Consider the following 18,361-nt stretch of genomic DNA (forward strand, 5'->3'; position numbering starts at 1 on the left):
TAAAAAATTTACATTAAAAAATTAAATTAATAACTAAGCAACGACCAAAATCAAATAATTTATGGTAGTCCCTAACATTTATAAAATAAAATTCATATATATACAGTGTGCAGTATCTTAGGATTTTCCCCACTAAATTTGACTCTGTAATAAAAGATAAAGCATAAAGCATACAACAAAACCAAAAGCGAATCTTTGGAGCTGGAGTGGAATTTGGTTTTGACACCAATCTTTTATCGAAGCAATGGTAGTAAAACGGGTTGAATTCGCCGAAGTAAATTGTTAAAAGTTAAAACCTTCAAAGAATTGGTCAGGTGAAATTTTGAATCCGCCAAATATAAAAATTTTGCCAAAAAATCGCACGCCAAAACCGCGGATTAAGGTGGAACGAACGGGGTGTCATCTTTTTTTTTTAAGGTTATTTTAGTAATTTTACAAAAGATTTAAATACAAATTAGGTTTCACACAAACACTGAACCCAGTTAAGTTACCCGGCCTCACCTTGACCCTGAGCTCCCTCGTCGCTGACCCTGAGCGGCTGGGCTCCCTGCCTCCCTCTTCACTCTCCTCTCTCAAGCTCTCTCGCATTTTCAGAGCACCGGCGGCGGCAGCGGGATTCCCTCACACATTCGCGGCGGCGCTGTCTCTCCTCTCTCACGGATCGTCTCTGGCTCTCTCGGTGGCGGCAAGCTCCTCCTCTTGGTAACTGGTACGCTATTTGTTTATTTTGTTTATTTTTGTGTTTGTGGGAGGGATGTTTGTAATTGTGTTTGATTATGTATTTGATTACTGATTCTGTTTGATTACTGTTATTCATTTTGTTTGAACTTTTTCTTACTGTTATGTTGTAATTGATTTAGCTATTGATGATGTAGTTAGTAGTTACCGTTGCCGAAGATTCAATAAATCAAATACCGACTTTTTCAATTTTTGCTATTATTGTATTATTTTACATGAGTATCTTCTGACATCACATGTGAATCATCACATTATAAAAAGGAAGAGAATGATAATAGAATATTATAAAATAACTAAATAAGTAATAAAATTAGGAAAATAAATACGAACTTGTACCAAGATATCTAGTGAATTAGTGGTACATCATATTCACATTTTAATTTATTTTACCTTCTTGTGTTTTCCTCCGGACACTCTTTTTCTGCTGCTGCTTCTTCTTCTTCCCTTCACAGCCACCATGTGTGGGATTCTTGCAGTGTTAGGTTGTGTTGACAACTCTCAGGCCAAACGTGCTCGCATCATCGAGTTATCTCGCAGGTTCGATTTTCTATCATGCACTCACATTTCTCGAAACTTGTTTCTTTTCATTTTAATTAGTAATAAACTTTAAATATTTTCAATTTATTTAACAAAAACATTGAAAATTACAATTTTCTAATTGCGTTAGTGTGCGCGCTTTTGACAGATTCCCTGATGCTTGGCATTTAGGCGACATAGGAGTTCAGTAATTTTTTAATTATTTTTGTGATTTGGTTCTGATTGATTATAAAATGGAATCGGAGAATGCAGATTGAAGCATAGAGGACCTGATTGGAGTGGATTGCATTGCCATGGAGATTGTTATCTTGCTCATCAAAGGCTTGCTATTGTTGACCCCACTTCAGGGGATCAACCTCTTTATAACGAGGACAAGACTGTTGTTGTCACAGTATGCACCAGTCACCTATGATTACATTATTATTATAATTATATATTTGTATCATTTGAATGTTCTTTAGAAGAATGCTTTATTTATTTCTTTTAATTCCGAAAGTCAGATGAATGTGGTAATATGGAGCTTTTTAAGTCTACAGTCGATGCCTATTGATAGTAATGTATATTTCTATTTATTTTCTCCCAATAATTTTTGGATGAGGTTATATTGCACAAAACATAATACAAATATGCATTGTGTCATATAATCTAATTCTGAAAGATGTTAGTATATATGATTTACGAATAAAGAGGTGTTGTGTGTTATACTATTTAGACAAGAGGCTCTAGTAACGTGTACTTTTTTGAGCATGTATAAGAGTTGACATTAAAAATCAGTTGTCCAAAAAATGGAGTTCAAATATACTCATGTGTGCAATCCTTTTTATTGAACTAATTTTGATGATATGTATGTTTAGTAAAGTTTCCAAATGTTTTAGCCTTATATATTTTCTTTTCTTGTTGAAACTGTGCCATTAGGTAAATGGGGAGATCTATAACCATAAGGAACTGAGACAGAAATTGAGTTCCCACCAGTTTCGAACTGGAAGCGACTGTGAAGTCATTGCTCATCTTGTAAGTGTTAAGAAATCTTTTATATTTACTGATTATTGATCAACTTCCCCCCATGAGTTATATGTATTATCTGTAAAATGTACTTTTGTTTCGTTTCATCTTTATCATAACATGGTTATCATGCAGTACGAAGAGTATGGAGAAGAATTTATTGATATGCTGGATGGGATGTTCTCCTTTGTGCTTCTTGACACAAGAGATAAAAGCTTCATTGCTGCTCGTGATGCTATAGGCATTACCCCTCTTTACTTGGGATGGGGGCTTGATGGTTTGTGGCTTCCTCTTCTTGTTTTTGATATTATGAGACATTTTTGAATGTTTCACCTTGAGCTTAATGATGTCCCACATCTCAAAGGTTGTGTTTGGTTACTATTCTGAGATAAAGGAAACACATACACCGGGGATAGAAATAAATTTGTAGAAGGGAACAAAGACAAAAACTTGAAAATCGTCCCTATACCAGGATAAATCTTTAGATACTGTCTCTACTTCTAAAATAGAGAGACACTAAAAACATGTCTTAGGAATATTTTTAAACTAATTTGTGTATCTTCTAAAAGAAGAGATGTTGTTGGAGACGTATCTCTATCATCCTTCGTCTCTTGGTGCGAACCAAATGCTGGTGAGCTATCTATCGTCCAATTTAAGTCAATTCGAAATATTTCCAGAATGGTTTTAGTGGCTTTAAAAAGTGAAATAAATCACGAGCTGGTTGCCATCTCAGTGTTTCCAGCAGTTGAAACATTTTGAGTGTCTAAACCAATACATACCCTTGTGTTTTAAGTATAATTAACACTACACAACATATTGGTTTTCAAACACAATTTAATCCTCTCAGTATATGGCTTGTTTGTTTATGCTTTTGTGTCACATTAATGAATCAAATGTTTTACCTATGGAAGGGATGATTTATTTGCAGGATCGACATGGTTTGCGTCTGAAATGAAAGCTATAAGTGATGATTGTGAGAGATTCATATCTTTTCCGCCAGGGCATATATATTCCAGCAAACAGGGTATAGACATGTTCATGCCTTGTATTCTTGTTCTTTAAATTATAAATTTTTTTTATATATTATGTAATCCATGAACATTGTTGAAATATGTTGTGCTTGTAGGAGGATTAAGAAGATGGTACAATCCACCATGGTTCACAGAGCAAATTCCATCAACACCCTATGATCCTCAGATCCTACATCAAGCCTTTGAAAAGGTACGACACTATTTGGTCGTTACAATGTAATTCCTTTTCCACTTTGAAATGATTCTTCCTCATTTTAAAATTTCAATTATTCTGCATATATATTCTTAGAGAGTGGTTCAGATACTCTTCAAAACTTTAGATAGCCTGGCATGCCGTATTTGTGACTATTGTACGCTTTGTTTAGGAATCTGAAACCATTAGTTTTGATCGGCAAACTACTTAGGTGGAAGAAGCGTGACAGTAAATTTTGGGGGAAAAACAAAGAAATTGAAAAGGGACTGTCAAATTTCTATGTGCTTTCTTAGGAAATGGATGTATCAGTTTGAATAAATTTCTATATGAACTCAACCGGATATTAATTATTTTTTTAATTATTATTATTATTATTTTATTTAGGTTGATAGAGTTAAATCAAGGTGGAATCGAGTTTCCTCTTTTTTATTTTTTCTTTCTCAGATATACACTTTAAAAGTTTATTCGAGTTCAGATGCACCCGATATAATTACCCTATGAAAAATATATTTGCATTTCATGAATATTGCATCACTAATACGTTGAATCCAATGGCTTGGTACCCGAATTATGGGGTTACATATATAGTTTAAGAAGATTTCAAACATTAAATTATTTGATACACTACTAATGTGTGTGCTGCATGGACAATAATTTGAGGAGTCAGGATTGATTTTTCCATTGTGCTTATTTATTTGTGAAGGGAAATAATTCTTTCTTGTTAATTTTACTTCTTGTCGTTGGTATACTATGCTATCATTTAGGCAGTGCTTAAGAGGTTGATGACTGATGTACCTTTTGGCGTTCTTTTGTCGGGAGGACTTGACTCATCACTTGTCGCTGCTGTGACCAATCGTTTTTTGGCTCAATCTGCAGCTGCACAACAGTGGGGATCGCAGTTGCATACTTTCTGTATTGGTTTAAAGGTTAGAATTCATTCTTCAATATAGGTGAAAATAAGCCTCATTATCCTCCTTTAAAAAAATAAATTGGTGTATTAGATTGTACATGCTTCATTTGAATTTTGTCACCATTCAGGGCTCTCCAGATTTGAAATTTGCAAAAGAGGTAGCAGATTATCTTGGTACTCGACATCATGAACTTTATTTCACAGTTCAGGTGGTTGTTTATCATCATTGCTCTATTTTTGAAAAACATTAATCTTGTCCTGGCATTTCAATTTTTTGTTCTTTTTTGTTTTGTACTTTTATTCCATAACAGGAAGGTATAGATGCACTTGAAGAAGTCATTTACCACATTGAAACATATGATGTAACGACTATCAGAGCAAGTACTCCAATGTTCCTTATGTCCAGAAAAATCAAATCCATGGGAGTGAAAATGGTTCTTTCGGGAGAAGGTTCAGATGAAATATTTGGAGGTTACCTATATTTCCATAAAGCACCTAATAAGGAAGAGTTTCATGAAGAGACATGTCGAAAAGTAATAGCAAATTGTTACATCATCATGTTTGATTCAATGCAATTTGAAAATTTAATGCGCTTAACCTATTAAATTTTCTTCCTCTTCTTTCCTAGTGTACTTTACCTTTTCATTCAAGATTTTGGTTTCCTGATCTCACAGATCAAAGCTCTTCATCTTTATGACTGCCTGAGAGCAAATAAATCAACTTCAGCATGGGGTATAGAGGCACGTGTACCATTCTTGGATAAAGAATTTATCAACACAGCCATGAGTATTGATCCAGAGTGGAAAATGGTATTTTATGTTCACTTTTTTCTGTGTTCCTCTTGGTTTGATCGCCTGCAATGTTGATTGAATTTTTCTTGCTTCAGTTTAACTGTTAAGGTCTTGTTCTTTTGATCATTGTTCATCATCATAACTCTTCTGTTGCATCAACTTCTTATCTACTCTTTAAGGTGTTACGGTGTAGCTCACTGGATAAGGCATGTCTTGACACTACTAACAAGAAACCTTTGTGAATTTGATTCAATGGTCATGTGAAGTTAATCTTTTTAGCTAAGTTTTTTAATCACATAATGAGATATATGACCATTTCACAGATACGACCTGATCTCGGAAGGATAGAGAAGTGGGTATTGCGCAATGCATTTGATGACGAAACAAATCCATATTTACCGAAGGTTTGTAAAAAATTTCCGGCTCACACTGATTATTATCATCTCACATGGTGAAGGCTATCTGAAATGTTGTATTGCTTTGCCCTTTTTAGCACATTTTGTACAGGCAGAAGGAACAGTTCAGTGATGGTGTAGGGTACAGCTGGATTGATGGCTTGAAGGAGCATGCTAACCAACAAGTAAGCTCTTACTTGCAGCTTCTTGTGTTGCAAACTATCAGTAATTAACTTTTATAGAGTTCCATTGATGCCATCCCATGGTTTCTGCTCTTTTTCACTTTACAAACTGACAGGTCACAGATGGAATGCTGTTGCATGCTAACTATGTTTACCCTGAAAACACTCCCACAACAAAAGAAGCATACCTCTACAGGACAATTTTTGAGAAGCACTTTCCAAAGGTGGGTTTTCTAAGTTTCTTTTTAAAATAAACATCCCCCCATTTCTTTTTTTGTGCTCAAGAAATCTTGTTGAAAATAATGCATGTTAATGAATGCAGTTAGCAGTGTGATAATTGGTAAGTATTTAGAATAATAGGATGTGATAATATTGTGGAACATAGTAACGTTATGGCATTTTTATTATTGTTCTTTAAATTTCCGTCTGAAATAACATAAAGATATGGCTGAAAGGGCAGTTATAAACACTTAAGTAGTTTTTGTTATCGAGCTAGCTTTTGATATAGAGTTAGATTCGCAGTTTTTGAAGACAAATCAAATTGACTTTGCTTACAAACTTATATCTTGCGGAAACCCATCTCTAATTATGTTGCAATCATTTTAACAGAATGCTGCAAGGTCAACCGTTCCAGGAGGTCCTAGTGTTGCGTGCAGCACTGCAAAAGCTGTGGAATGGGATGCCGAATGGTCAAAGAATCCTGACCCTTCTGGCCGTGCTGCTCTTGGTGTTCATGCAGCGGCATATGAGGCTGCAGCGGATGCAAAAACAGCCGAGCCTAAAAACGGGACCCTCTAAGCCCTTTATTCTGACTTCGAAGAACAAAAAAATGCAAAGCTTTGTCTAGTGAGGCTTCAGGTAGATGAAAAATTAAACTCTTGAGGAAGATTGTGGTTGCTCATTTGTATTTCGCACGGTTAGCACAACATTTTAAGCTGTTTTGACACTAGCAGAGTAAGATAACCTTTAATGTATACTGTTAGCAATCTTTCTTACATTGTGTTTGAGTAAGAGTCCTTTAACTGGAGTTGCAATGGCAACTCAAATTCATAAATAACAACAATGAAGAATTCCTGTAAAGTGAACAAAAGATAAGAACTTTGCTCTTTGGTTTGCTATAGTACTTGAGGCTCTGAGGGTACCCTCAAGCTGCCAAGGGCACTTTTATGGCGTTCTGTGTCTCAACTCTCAATAGTCTTTCAACTTGGGACATCATGCAAAATAAATAAATAAACTTTCTCAGGACACCTTGCCTTTGAGAAGCACACTATTGATTCTTTTCTATTTTGGTTATTTTAACGTGTTCCTCTTCCAAAAATTAAAAAACAAGACTCAATTCTTTGGAATATCAAATTACTCCTATATGCTATTCTCTTTGTGCAATACTATTTGTTAGATCAATAGATTTTCTCAAATTTTTTTAATCTTAATTGATGTTGTATAGTGTAATTTCAATCCCACACCACACAAGATTTAAGTGGGAAAAAAAAAACATGCAAGCGAAAATTTTGTACGTGCGAAATCACCCTTGCACCCTTTACAAAATCAATTGAGAAAAAAAAAAAATTGAAAGAATCCATTTCTACTTGAAAATTGCTCAAAAACATAAATTTGCTCCAATTTGTATCCTCAACAAAATTGACTGACTTTTTCATGTGTACGGATTCCATATATACAGGCTTTGGTATTTACTTGCGTTCCTTAGTCATTGTTTACCTAGCACTTCCCTTTCTTTTAACATGGTTAGTTATAACATAATTGGATACAAAAGGCTTCAACATTTTATCTTTGTACACGAACTTCGCATTGCTCAAGAGGGAAAGTGAACATTATTTCACCATGAAATGTAGCTCCAAAGTCCAAACCTCTTTGATTTATTCACATCAGGTAAAATATTCCCCGAAATTTACCATCGACAGATGCCAGGTGCCCCTGTTCTGCTAAATGCAAGTACTTCATATTTTGAAGCATACACAAAGCCCCATAACTGTGTATGAGAGAAAGACCAGTTAGTTCTTCAGCTATATATATATCTCTTGAAACTAGCAACCAGAAAAGATGAAAAAGAAAGGATGAAGGAGTGTGTAACATTGTGTGCAAGTGAGAAGATTCGAAGAAGTTGCATGAGCACCTCTACTTCCTTCACTTCGAAATCTTGAGAATTCGCAAGGCAAGGGTTTCCGAGACTGAGCTTGAGCCATTCAATCTTCAAGAATATTGCAAGACTTTGAAAGGGATTAAATAAAAACACAAGGTGATGATATATGATTGAAGACATGTTCACATTTCTTTCTTTTTATATTTTTCAATTTTTTTCTTTTGGCAGTGTGAAAGTAACAATTTAAGCAAAGAGATAGTGACGGAAGTAGAAAGTTCTTACAGATCACCATCCAAATAAAGCGCAAAATGACTTCCCCCTCCAATTGCTAAGAACTCACTGTTGCATAGTGTGAAATAGCGGTTTAACCCTGCAATGTTGTGGTTAGTTTAGGGTTTAGCATTTAGAATTCTAAATCAAACAAAAGAAAAGAAAGGGAAAAAAAAGAGAGAAAAGGAAAACCAAACAAACAAAAGTATTCCAAAATTTGAGAAAAGCCTCATGCTGAGGCTGAAGACTAGCAATAGATTTCAAGGTTCCAAGATTCTACTAGAGGCAACTATTGAACATGATAGTATTTTTATTATTTTTAACAATTCATAGATATTCGGATGAATGTGAAATTATGATGGAGCAAATTCAACTCTAATTGACGAACTAATCATTGAATGTAGCAGATGACATTCTCACATTTCTGAATAAAAGTAAACTCAAGCATTCCTCATTGGCTCATAGGAAATGGTTCTTATATATAGTTGAAAGATGACATTATGTTCACCATATGTCACACAATTCCTGAAATTTAACCTTTTAATGATTTTTATGGGCATAATTTCTAAGGTTTGCACCATAGATTCAAATGTCAATGCACCACATAACAAGAAAAACTAACACCAATTCATTAATCTTGGATTTTGATTGCTAGATAAGCACCGTATAATTATGACAGCAAAAAGGATGAAAGAGTAACATGTTCAAACTCGGACGGAAGAAGATACCTGTTGGACGATATATAACAGGATGGCCAGAAATATTTGTGAAAACAAATGTACTGTTTGTTCCCTGTACTAAATATTTGTCATCAATAATACAATAACAGATACAATCTATCGGATAATCTTTGGATAAATGAGTTTTGGTTTGACCTGGTATTTCTTGTTGGAAGGTCTAAGAGGCGCTTCAACTAAGCTTCCAAACACTGCTCCTCTTCGGTCTCCTACAACCCGAAATGGAATAACTAACATTTGGAACCAATCCATGATAGAAACGAAGAGAAATTAACCTTACAAGTTACAAATAAAAGATTCCAATACTGAATATATCTCTGATAATTCAAAACGTATTAAGAGTTTTCAATCCATAGCAAAGAACTCAAATGTCATGTAGGACTTGCAGGCTTCCAAACTGGGACTTGAATTTGTAGAAAACATGAACTATCCCATTCTACAACTAATGCTAGTGTTGAAACTCCATATACAGTATGGTATACATTACAAACTCCATAGAGAAGTGTGTGCTTATGATTAAAATTTTGCTCAGGGAAAGTTATAGGGTACCAGCAAACTCAATCCAGGCCAAAGCATGCTTCTTCGATAAAGGGTTGAAAGTGATATACCGTTCCTCCAAGTGAAGTCAAAATCATAATAAAATATCAATAGCTTTGGAATGAATCTTCATCTCTTGATACCTGTACAGCAGCAGCCACTTCCTTCCATGAACAAGAGCAGGAAGAGAAGCATAGAGAGTACTTCTCATCGCGTCCGAAAGGAGCATGGACAGCTCAACCAAAGAAACAGACTCTGATTCTTTCCCTTTCACAGTTGCAAGATGATTCATCTTAACACCATTCAATACAGAACCATTTAGACAATCAGAATTCATTTCGGAATTATTATCCTTCCTCCCATGATGGCGAAATCCACCGATCCTAGCGGCTTGGAGAATAGCTCTACCGAGTGATTGCTTACTCCTAGAGAACAAGCTTTTCTTTCCACCATTATTCTCCTTCAACGATGAATCGGGTAAAGGGTTATTACCTTTGCATTATCTCCTCCAGCATCTGATGAAGACAACAAAGAATATAGAAATGCACTGAAAGATGAGCTGTCAGGGCCATCAACTAATTCATTGCTACCCTCTTCAGTTTTCTCTGATCCACTTGTTGTTCCTCCTAATCCCCCTACCTCATCCTGAGAAGGAAAAACAATCAATCATCTTCAACTTTACTCTTAAGCCAAAAAACAAAAAACGAAAAATAACCTTCAAAACTTAATTAAGGGGCAAGAAAAGGAACAATAACTAAAAAAGCCTGAATTTTAGCCAAGAGGCAAAGAGAAACATCAGAAAACAATAATATGAAAAGGAGAAACTTACAGAAGGTGGTGGAGTCGGTGTTTGAGAGTGTCAAGAGTCAGATATTGGATTCAGGATAACAGATACAATCTGGGTAGCTATGCTACCAAAGATTGCTTCTTTCCCATTCTTTTTTCCCCCCTTTTTTTATGTATAGAATTGGAATAATTTCGGATTCTGATTCATTCCCTGTAGCTGCTTCTACAAAAGCAACAACAACAATAATAATAATAATAATAATAGTGTTGTTGCTTTTGTTGGTTTTGGTGGTGATGGGTTGCTGGCTTTGAAGTTCTAGTGTTACCAAACTATGGATGATGAAGACTAGGATATGCAGCAGAAGCTTCAATGGGGATTCACCCAACTTCAAGTACACTATATTGAATTGCACGCCATGGCTGAACCTGCTGAATCGCTAAACTCTTTGGAATATCTAAAATATTGAATAGTCCATCTAGTGTACAGATGCATTTTGGTACAGATTTACAGATTTTTGTTTTTATTTGGTTTAAAAGCGTATCACTAAAAGTGTTGCTTAAAGAGAAAGTGTTACCCTTAACCGTTAACTTGGCTCTGATACCAATTTTTAACTCTTTTATCTTTATAATGTGTATAGATTTGAAGATGTTGAAAATTTCTATTATTACTAGTATTTATAATTCTGATCTCATTTTTATAATTTTTTAATCTTGTTTTAGTTGAAAATTTCTATTATTACTAGTATTTATAATTCTGATTTCATTTTTATAGTTTTTTAATCTTATTTTAGTTTATAATATTCTTTTTTGCATGGATTATTGTTTATAAAATCTTTTATCTGTTTGTCTTTTCTTTAATATATTTTTTCAAATCTTCAAAAACTTCTTTTATTTCTACACTTTCCGTTGTTTCTAAATATCTTTTTAATTTTTCAACCTCATTCTCCATTTTTTCTTTTAACAGCTTTAATTCTTTTAAGTCATAATATGGTTTTCCAGGCATTTATAAATTTTTTAAGTTTAACTCCAACTTGTTTATATTTATTCTTATTTCTATCCTTTTTATTATAAGGTCATCAATTTCGATCTGAAGATTATTTAATTCCTTTTTATACTCCTTTATTTTACTTTTTAATTTTTTCGCTCTTTTTCTTTTTATTTTATTTTCTGGTCTTTCAATTTTTGTATGCTTCATTATTTATTTTAGAATTTCTGCAAATTCTATCATTGCTTCATCACTTTTTTCTAGAGATTCTATTAATTTTTCTAACTCTTCAACTTCTCTTTTTAACTTGTCATAGATTATTTTTAGAGCTTTAAATGCTCTTTGATTTATTTCAGAGAACTGCAAATAATTCAAACGATTTTCTCTTTCAAAGAGCTCTTGTTTCTTATCTTGATAAGTTACATATATTTCTTCTTTATTTATTGTCATAATTTAGTATTTAGGGTTTCATTTAATTTTTCGACCTTTTTTGTTAATTCTTTTATTTCAGAATCTTTTTCTTTAATTTTTAACTTAGATAAACTTAAGGGACTATTAATTTTAGATTCTCTTATTTGAAAATTTGATGAAACCAATTTTCCTGATAGTTCTTTTAGTAATAGAACTGAGTTTTCAATAGCTTTATATTTTGGTATTTCTGTTTTTACAATTTTCTGAAATAATTCATCGACATAAATTCTTTCTCTGTTTTTAAATATTATACTATGATGGCTATTTGTTAAAGCATAATTTATTGCATATGTAATTGAAAATGGTTCATCATCTTGTTCCATTAGATTCTTTCTATGAAATTTATAAGCCAGACTTACAGATCTTCCAAGATTTTCAGTTGATAAAGGTATAGCATATCCAAGATGGGCATTAAATTTAACATTTACGTTTGCCAAATTTCCATGAACAATTCCAATTATTTGATCTATTGGGTCATCAGTAATTCTTTTGTCACAGATTGCTAAGCTTATTGGTGAATTAATTCCCTTCATATATGTAGATTTAATTAAGACTTGTATAGTACTAATATGAATCCATCCAATTTTAGATCTTTTTTGTTGATCCTTAATTTTCTCAATCTGTTTACTCAATTCTTCATTATTTATCAAAGCTATTTCAAGTTCTCCATTGGCAGATTTTATTTTTATAGGAGCTTCAAGTTGAATTTTTCCATAGTATATTATATTTTTTCTGTTAAAAATTTCTTTTAAAAGATTTTGTTTATTAAAATTTTCATTTGATTTGAGATTTAATTCTGTTTTTAGAACAGCCTGCTTTTCATTATCTAATAAAGCAGTTAATCTATAATAATCAGATTCTTCTGTTAATTCTAAACTTTCTAAATAATTCATAATTGAAAGACTAGAATGAAGATGTACCTTTCTGGAGAAAAACTTCCTTTATTCAGTATATTTTACATAAGGGGTTTTTATCTCCAGAGGGGAGATTGTAGATACTAACTCCAGATGGGAGTTTAGAACTATTTTTCCCTAAGGGGATTCTTCCTCAGACTATAGAATCGCCTCGGCAGCTTCCTCCTTGCTCTCCTAGCATATGAGTACTCTTAGCCTCCTGCTTCCTATTGTCTGATGCCTTTACAATTGCCTAAGCAGCCTATTTATAATAGTTGGATTTGATGGACAATTCCCATCCTTACCCTTCTTATGACGTCATTGCTTACGTCATTGTTTGTTCTCTTTCACCAGCTACATTGTTGGTGCTCTATGACCTAAGTGCTTACGTCACTATGCAATAATGTTGAGAGATGCTTCAGATGTGCTGTCCTCTTCTTTTATCATGTGACCGTCAGATGTATTGTCTTCTTCCTTCATCATGTGAGTTGATTCCGTTTCATTATTGCTTTCTTCAGATAACTCTGAGGCACATAGCTGGCACTTGTGGTCTTCTCTGTCTTTTATCAAATAGCAGAGATTCCTCTTTATCCCTTCAGGGAGCTTTTCTAAAAGTCCAGATAAGTTGTAGAATGCTGATTCAAATTCTACCAAGAGTCTCATCTCTCTTTCTTCAATTTCATTTCTTTTACTGGACACAAGTAGAGTATTTCTACTTTTATAATTAATCCTTGTGTGAGATTCCTTCGTTATTTTTTGAGTTCTTTCAAAGACCCTTGCTAATGTGCTGGCTAGCCTTCCTTCATGACTGTAAATTGTTAAATCTTGAATTTGATCAATTGGTTGAAAATTTCCTGGGAAGACGGACATGAATATTACTTGGTGTGCTGGAACCAAGCATTCTTCTTCTTCATTAAAAATAGGTTGACTGTTTCTAAATTTTAGGGATATATCCCTTGGATTTACATTGTCAATCATATTTTTAAATCTCTTTACTGCATCAACGAATCCTGCAGGAAACTCACTAATATTTTTTAGATCATTAAAAATTAAGATTGTATCAATTAATCCATACTGGAAAAACTGATAGGTGTCAGATGGAGAAGCATCTGGAAATATAACCAGCTTTGTTAGCTGTTCTTTGACAACAGGATAATATCCCAAAATTGCCCTTTTTTCTTCAGTCCAATTCAGGACTATGTTAAGGGTTTCTCTGAGATTAGATCTACAGACCCTTTTCTTTTCCTTGATTTCAGCCCTTGTAGGAATGTTTCTTATTATCCCTGTTCTCTGGGTTTGAATTGGAGCTTTATCTGCTCTTTTTAGGGTTTGCTCTGGATGGAGAGCTTCATATTCCTTGAAGGATTTCTTTGCCTCTTCCAGTGTTAGGAACCCTCCTTTATGAATTATCTTTGACTGGTGTGTGAATGGTGCTGCTTTTTCCCAGGCATCATATACTCCTTTCATGGGGCCATTATAAATTACATAATATTTTTTATCTTGGGTGGATTTTTTAATGATTTCAGCAATTGTTTTATTTTCTAAAATTTTTTCTTCACTTTGTCCACCATGCTTAGCTGGCTGAACTCTGATGTTTCTGCTTGTTGTGTTGATTTCATTGCTTCGATGGCCTTCTTGAGGGATTGGATCTGTGTCCTTATTTGCTGACAATGCTTGCATTTTTCGAGCTCTTGCTCATATTTTTGAATTTCTTGATCTAATGCGTTGTAGACGAACTCCATTCTCTTGTTAATGTATCTGCAATAACATTTTTGTCACCCTTAATATATTCAATTTTTATTGGATATTGTAACAAAAATAATTGCCATCTTACCAATCGTCCATGATTATAATCAACTTTTAAATTATATTGTATGAAACCTGTTAGGTAGCTTGAATCTGTCCTTAATGTAAATTCTCTTGGTAGTAAATCAATTTTCTATTTCTTAAGAGATTTAATTGCTGCTAGAGTTTCCTTTTCATGAGTGGTATATCTCTGTTCTGTTGGAGTAAAAGTCCCTGAAATATACCTGCAAAGTAATTCCTTTAGGGAATCTTTAGAATCTAGTGATTCTTTTCCTTGTTCCAAACTTTTTATAGCTTTCTTAGCTTTTAGACATCCTGACCAGGTTATGTCTGAAGCATCTGTTTCTACTATTAAGTAGTCATTTTCTTTTGGAATATAAAGTTCTGGAAGTTTTTCACATAATTCTTTAATCCTTTGAATTTGCATACTATCTTTTTCATCCCATTTCCATTCTTTTTTAGTACTTATTTTTGGAAATAAGCTTTTAGTGTATTCTGTTATATTCTTTAAAAATCCTTGATCAGAAATATAATTTATACATCCTAAAAATCTTTGTAATTGTTTTCTATCTTCTATTTTATTAGGAAATAAATTTACCTTTTCTAGGACATTTGGTTGAAGTTTTAGCTTTCCTTGAGTAGATAGAATTAATCCAAGAAACTCTATTTCTTGTTTTGCTATTCTTGCTTTCTTTTTGCTAAGAACTAATCCTTTTTCTTTACATCTTTCTAAAACTATTAATAATTTTTGAAGATGATCTTCTCTATCCTGTTTTGTAAAAATTAGTATATCATCAATATACACTAAAACAAATTCATTTAACTCTTTTAGATTTTCTTCCATAAATCTTTGGTAAATACCTGGGGCTTGTTTTAATCCGAATGGTAATACATTCCATTCATAGAGTAACACACTTGTTGATTCTTTTGTTGGGCAAGTAAAAGCAGTTAATTTCTTTGTTTCTTCGTCTAAACGAAGCTGCCAATATCCTGATTTTGCATCAAGAGATGAAAACCAAGTTGCTCCTTTGATTTTTTCTAAAATAGAATCTTTTCTTGGAAGTTTATGAGCATCACCAATAGTTGCTTCATTCATCTTCTTATAGTTAATAACCATTCTTCGTTTTTCCCTTTTAATTTCATTATTGTTTTCGACATAAAAGGCTGGAGCCGCATGAGGACTTTTACTTAATCTTATAATTCCTTTTTCCAAAAGATCTCTACATTCTAATGAAAACTCTTCTCTATCTCTTGCGGAATAAGGAATTTTATTTGGAACATTTATCTCTTTTGTAGGATCTTTTAATTTAATACTTACTAATTCGTTATTTGTATTTTTAGCATCTAAAGGATTTTCAGCACAAATTTCATCCAAAAGTTCTTCTATCTTTATTTCAAGACTATTTTTTGGGATATTTATCTGAAAGTATAAATTTAAATAACATGTCTCTAATATAGAAAATATTTTAAATTTTAAGATCTTATCTATAGTGGTAGTTGGTATTTTTATACGTTTTGATTTTTGATTTATTGAAGAATCGTGTGGTGCTTTTAAAACTATATATGTTAATTCTTGAATGAATGGATGATATAGCTTTAAAAAATTATTTCCTATGATAAAATCCATTCCAGAGTCTAACATATATATAGATGGAACAATGAACCTATAATTTTGAATAAAAATTTCAACCATCTCTGCTTTTTGGTTAATTTTATGTATTGATTTGTCAGCTATTCTAACTCTTAATGGTTTCTTTAATTTTTTCCAATCAAGTTTTATGTTTGAACTAGCAAAGCATTGCGTTGCTCCAGAATCTATGAAAGCATTTATAAACTTTTCTGTTATTTTTATAGTAATAAATGTAGCATTATTACTCAGTCTCTGAGTCTGTTTCCGAGACATTCAAAAATATAGTCTAAGTTATCATCAGATTCTTCTAATGGTTCCATGAAACAGGACTTAGCAATTTCTATTTGTTTAGTAAGATCCTTTTTATCCTTCTTTTTTGGACATTCATTTGCATAGTGTCCTTCTTCTTGGCAATACCAACACTTACAATTTTCTTTTTTATTCGGGCAATAATCACTTTTTTGTCTTTTGTTTTTATTGTTATTTCTTTTTCTAAAATACCTCTTTTTTCTCCAGTTTGGATAGTATTTTCTTTTTCTAAATTGATATTTTCTTTTTCTTTGAAAATTTTTATTAAGACCATATTTTTGAGGTATTTCTTCATTATCCTGACAGCAAATTCTAATTATATTTGCAAATCTTTTTTGAGTTGCTTCTTGCATACAACGTTCTTTTATTTCCTCTCTTATTGCAGAGGTTGCTCCACCAAAATTATTTTCAATTGTTCCTCTATTTATTTCTCTTATAAATCTTCCCATAATAAATTCATTAGCAGGATATGGAAGTTTTGTTATATACATACTAAGATAATGATTTTTATCTTCTTCTTTTAATTTGTAATAATGTATTCTATATTCACATATATAAGACTCCACATTACATAAATCATATATCTGAATGTTAGCTAAATAATTTTTTGCTTCTTGATATTTTTTATTATAGACTTCTTGTTTATGATCTATAATATTTTTTCCAAAAAATTCTTTATATAGAATCATCATTATATATAATATCTTATCATAAGCTGTTGTTTTTGTTGCTAATTCTTCTATTATTTGGTTTTCTATTGATGTCATATAATCTCTTATAGCTCCTTTAGTATGAAACCCTATATAATTCCAAATATCTCTTCCAGATAATTCATTAAGTTTTGGATTAGTAAAGCCTTCTAATAAGAAGGAATTCAACCAGTTTTTGAAAATTTCTTTTTCATTCTTTTTACAGTCTAAATCGAGCATTCTTTCTCCTTCCATTTCCTGGATTTTAGGAACGTATTTTGATGGTATTTTTGTATATTTTGAATCTTTATTTATAAATCCTTTTTTAAAAGCATAATTATCAAAACCTGTTTCCCATTTAAATTGAGATTGATTATCCCTAGATGTTCCAGCTTCATTTTTTACTTGTATTGGAATTGCTGGTTCTTCGTCACTTGAATAATCTAGGATGTGTTCTTCATTTTCTATATTTTCAGAATTTACTAATTCTTCTTCTATCTGAAATCCCTGTTCCATAATATTATTTTCTTGAGCCATTTTTAATTGTTTAAAAAGCATTGTAACTTCTTCTAATTTTTCTTCAATATTCATAATTTTAGTGGTGGTTTTACTTTTAAATCTGTTATGTTGATTATATTTTGAAATTTTTCTTCTTTGGGATTTTCTTTTTCCTTATTTCTTTGAAATTTTATAGATACTAATATTTCTTCAAGCATATCTACTATAGAATTTAATTGTGGGTTAAAAATATGATAAAGATGTGGGGAATCATTTCCATGGTAACATTTCTTAGAAATTCCGTGTGAAAAATAAGTTTTTTCAGGTTTTTGAAGTCCTTCAATAAAACTTATAGTAAAATAAAGATTTTGAGAAAAATCATTTTGTATTGATTTTAAGAATTCGGTGTCATTACAGTTAACATTAGTTAAAATCATTAATTTTTGATCTATTAATTTTGATAACTTAATTATTTCTTCTCTTAAATCTTCTAATTTACTTTTTTCCATTAGGTGACGTTTTTCTTTGTGAAGAGCTACGGTTTTAAGTGAAAAGTGTAGCTTTAGAAAGTGTGGTTTAAGTAAACAAATCTTTAAATCTGTACAGATTTAGATCTGTACCATATAATTTTCTTAGTTATAATAATGAAAAGACTCCATGGCCCAATGGATAAGGCGCTGATCTACGGAACCAGAGATTCTGGGTTTGATCCCAATGTAGTCGCAATTTTAAGTTGAAACTTTTTATTTTTGCTATATTTGGCCTTAACATTACGCAATTGATTTTCCTTTTAGTAATCTTTAACAAGGAAATTTTTTTTCCCTTTTTTTTATGGTCTCCTCAACAAGGTTGTAAGAACCGAATGGGTCAATG

At 32.4% G+C, this 18,361-nt stretch overlaps 1 protein-coding gene and 1 pseudogene across 4 annotated transcripts; one reads left to right on the plus strand and one right to left on the minus strand.

Annotated features, from left to right (window-relative positions):
* The first annotated feature begins 372 nt into the window (after positions 1 to 372).
* Positions 373 to 7,046, plus strand: LOC112779517 (asparagine synthetase [glutamine-hydrolyzing] 2). Of its 4 annotated transcripts, none has more exons than XM_025823814.3 (15): positions 373 to 709; positions 1,191 to 1,275; positions 1,528 to 1,666; positions 2,191 to 2,286; positions 2,413 to 2,554; positions 3,206 to 3,301; positions 3,404 to 3,498; positions 4,266 to 4,427; positions 4,540 to 4,620; positions 4,723 to 4,944; positions 5,086 to 5,220; positions 5,526 to 5,606; positions 5,696 to 5,782; positions 5,896 to 6,003; positions 6,389 to 7,046. In XM_025823814.3, the coding sequence occupies exons 2-15, from the start codon at positions 1,196 to 1,198 to the stop codon at positions 6,575 to 6,577; spliced, it is 1,713 nt and encodes a 570-aa protein (XP_025679599.1). In that variant the 5' UTR covers positions 373 to 709; positions 1,191 to 1,195; the 3' UTR covers positions 6,578 to 7,046. The 4 variants fall into 4 exon arrangements, with proteins under 4 accessions (XP_025679599.1, XP_072085054.1, XP_072085055.1 ...); XM_072228953.1 differs by having other exon boundaries at positions 472 to 709; positions 1,424 to 1,666; XM_072228954.1 differs by having other exon boundaries at positions 474 to 709; positions 1,215 to 1,275; positions 1,424 to 1,666.
* Positions 7,047 to 7,399: 353 nt separating this feature from the next.
* LOC112779519 (uncharacterized) lies at positions 7,400 to 10,432 on the minus strand (annotated as a pseudogene).
* Between the last annotated feature and the right edge of the window lie 7,929 nt (positions 10,433 to 18,361).

This window comes from Arachis hypogaea, chromosome 19 (genome assembly GCF_003086295.3).
Source record: "Arachis hypogaea cultivar Tifrunner chromosome 19, arahy.Tifrunner.gnm2.J5K5, whole genome shotgun sequence".
Classification (NCBI taxonomy): Eukaryota; Viridiplantae; Streptophyta; class Magnoliopsida; order Fabales; family Fabaceae; genus Arachis; species Arachis hypogaea.

Bases quoted from the DNA above. Each gene is read 5' to 3' on its own strand.
- LOC112779517 (XM_025823814.3), top strand. From the start codon at position 1,196: ATGTGTGGGATTCTTGCAGTGTTAGGTTGTGTTGACAACTCTCAGGCC. The intron at 4,621-4,722 runs GTGGTTGTTTAT...ATTCCATAACAG, and splicing joins AACTTTATTTCACAGTTCAG to GAAGGTATAGATGCACTTGA. The intron at 5,607-5,695 runs GTTTGTAAAAAA...TGCCCTTTTTAG, and splicing joins CAAATCCATATTTACCGAAG to CACATTTTGTACAGGCAGAA.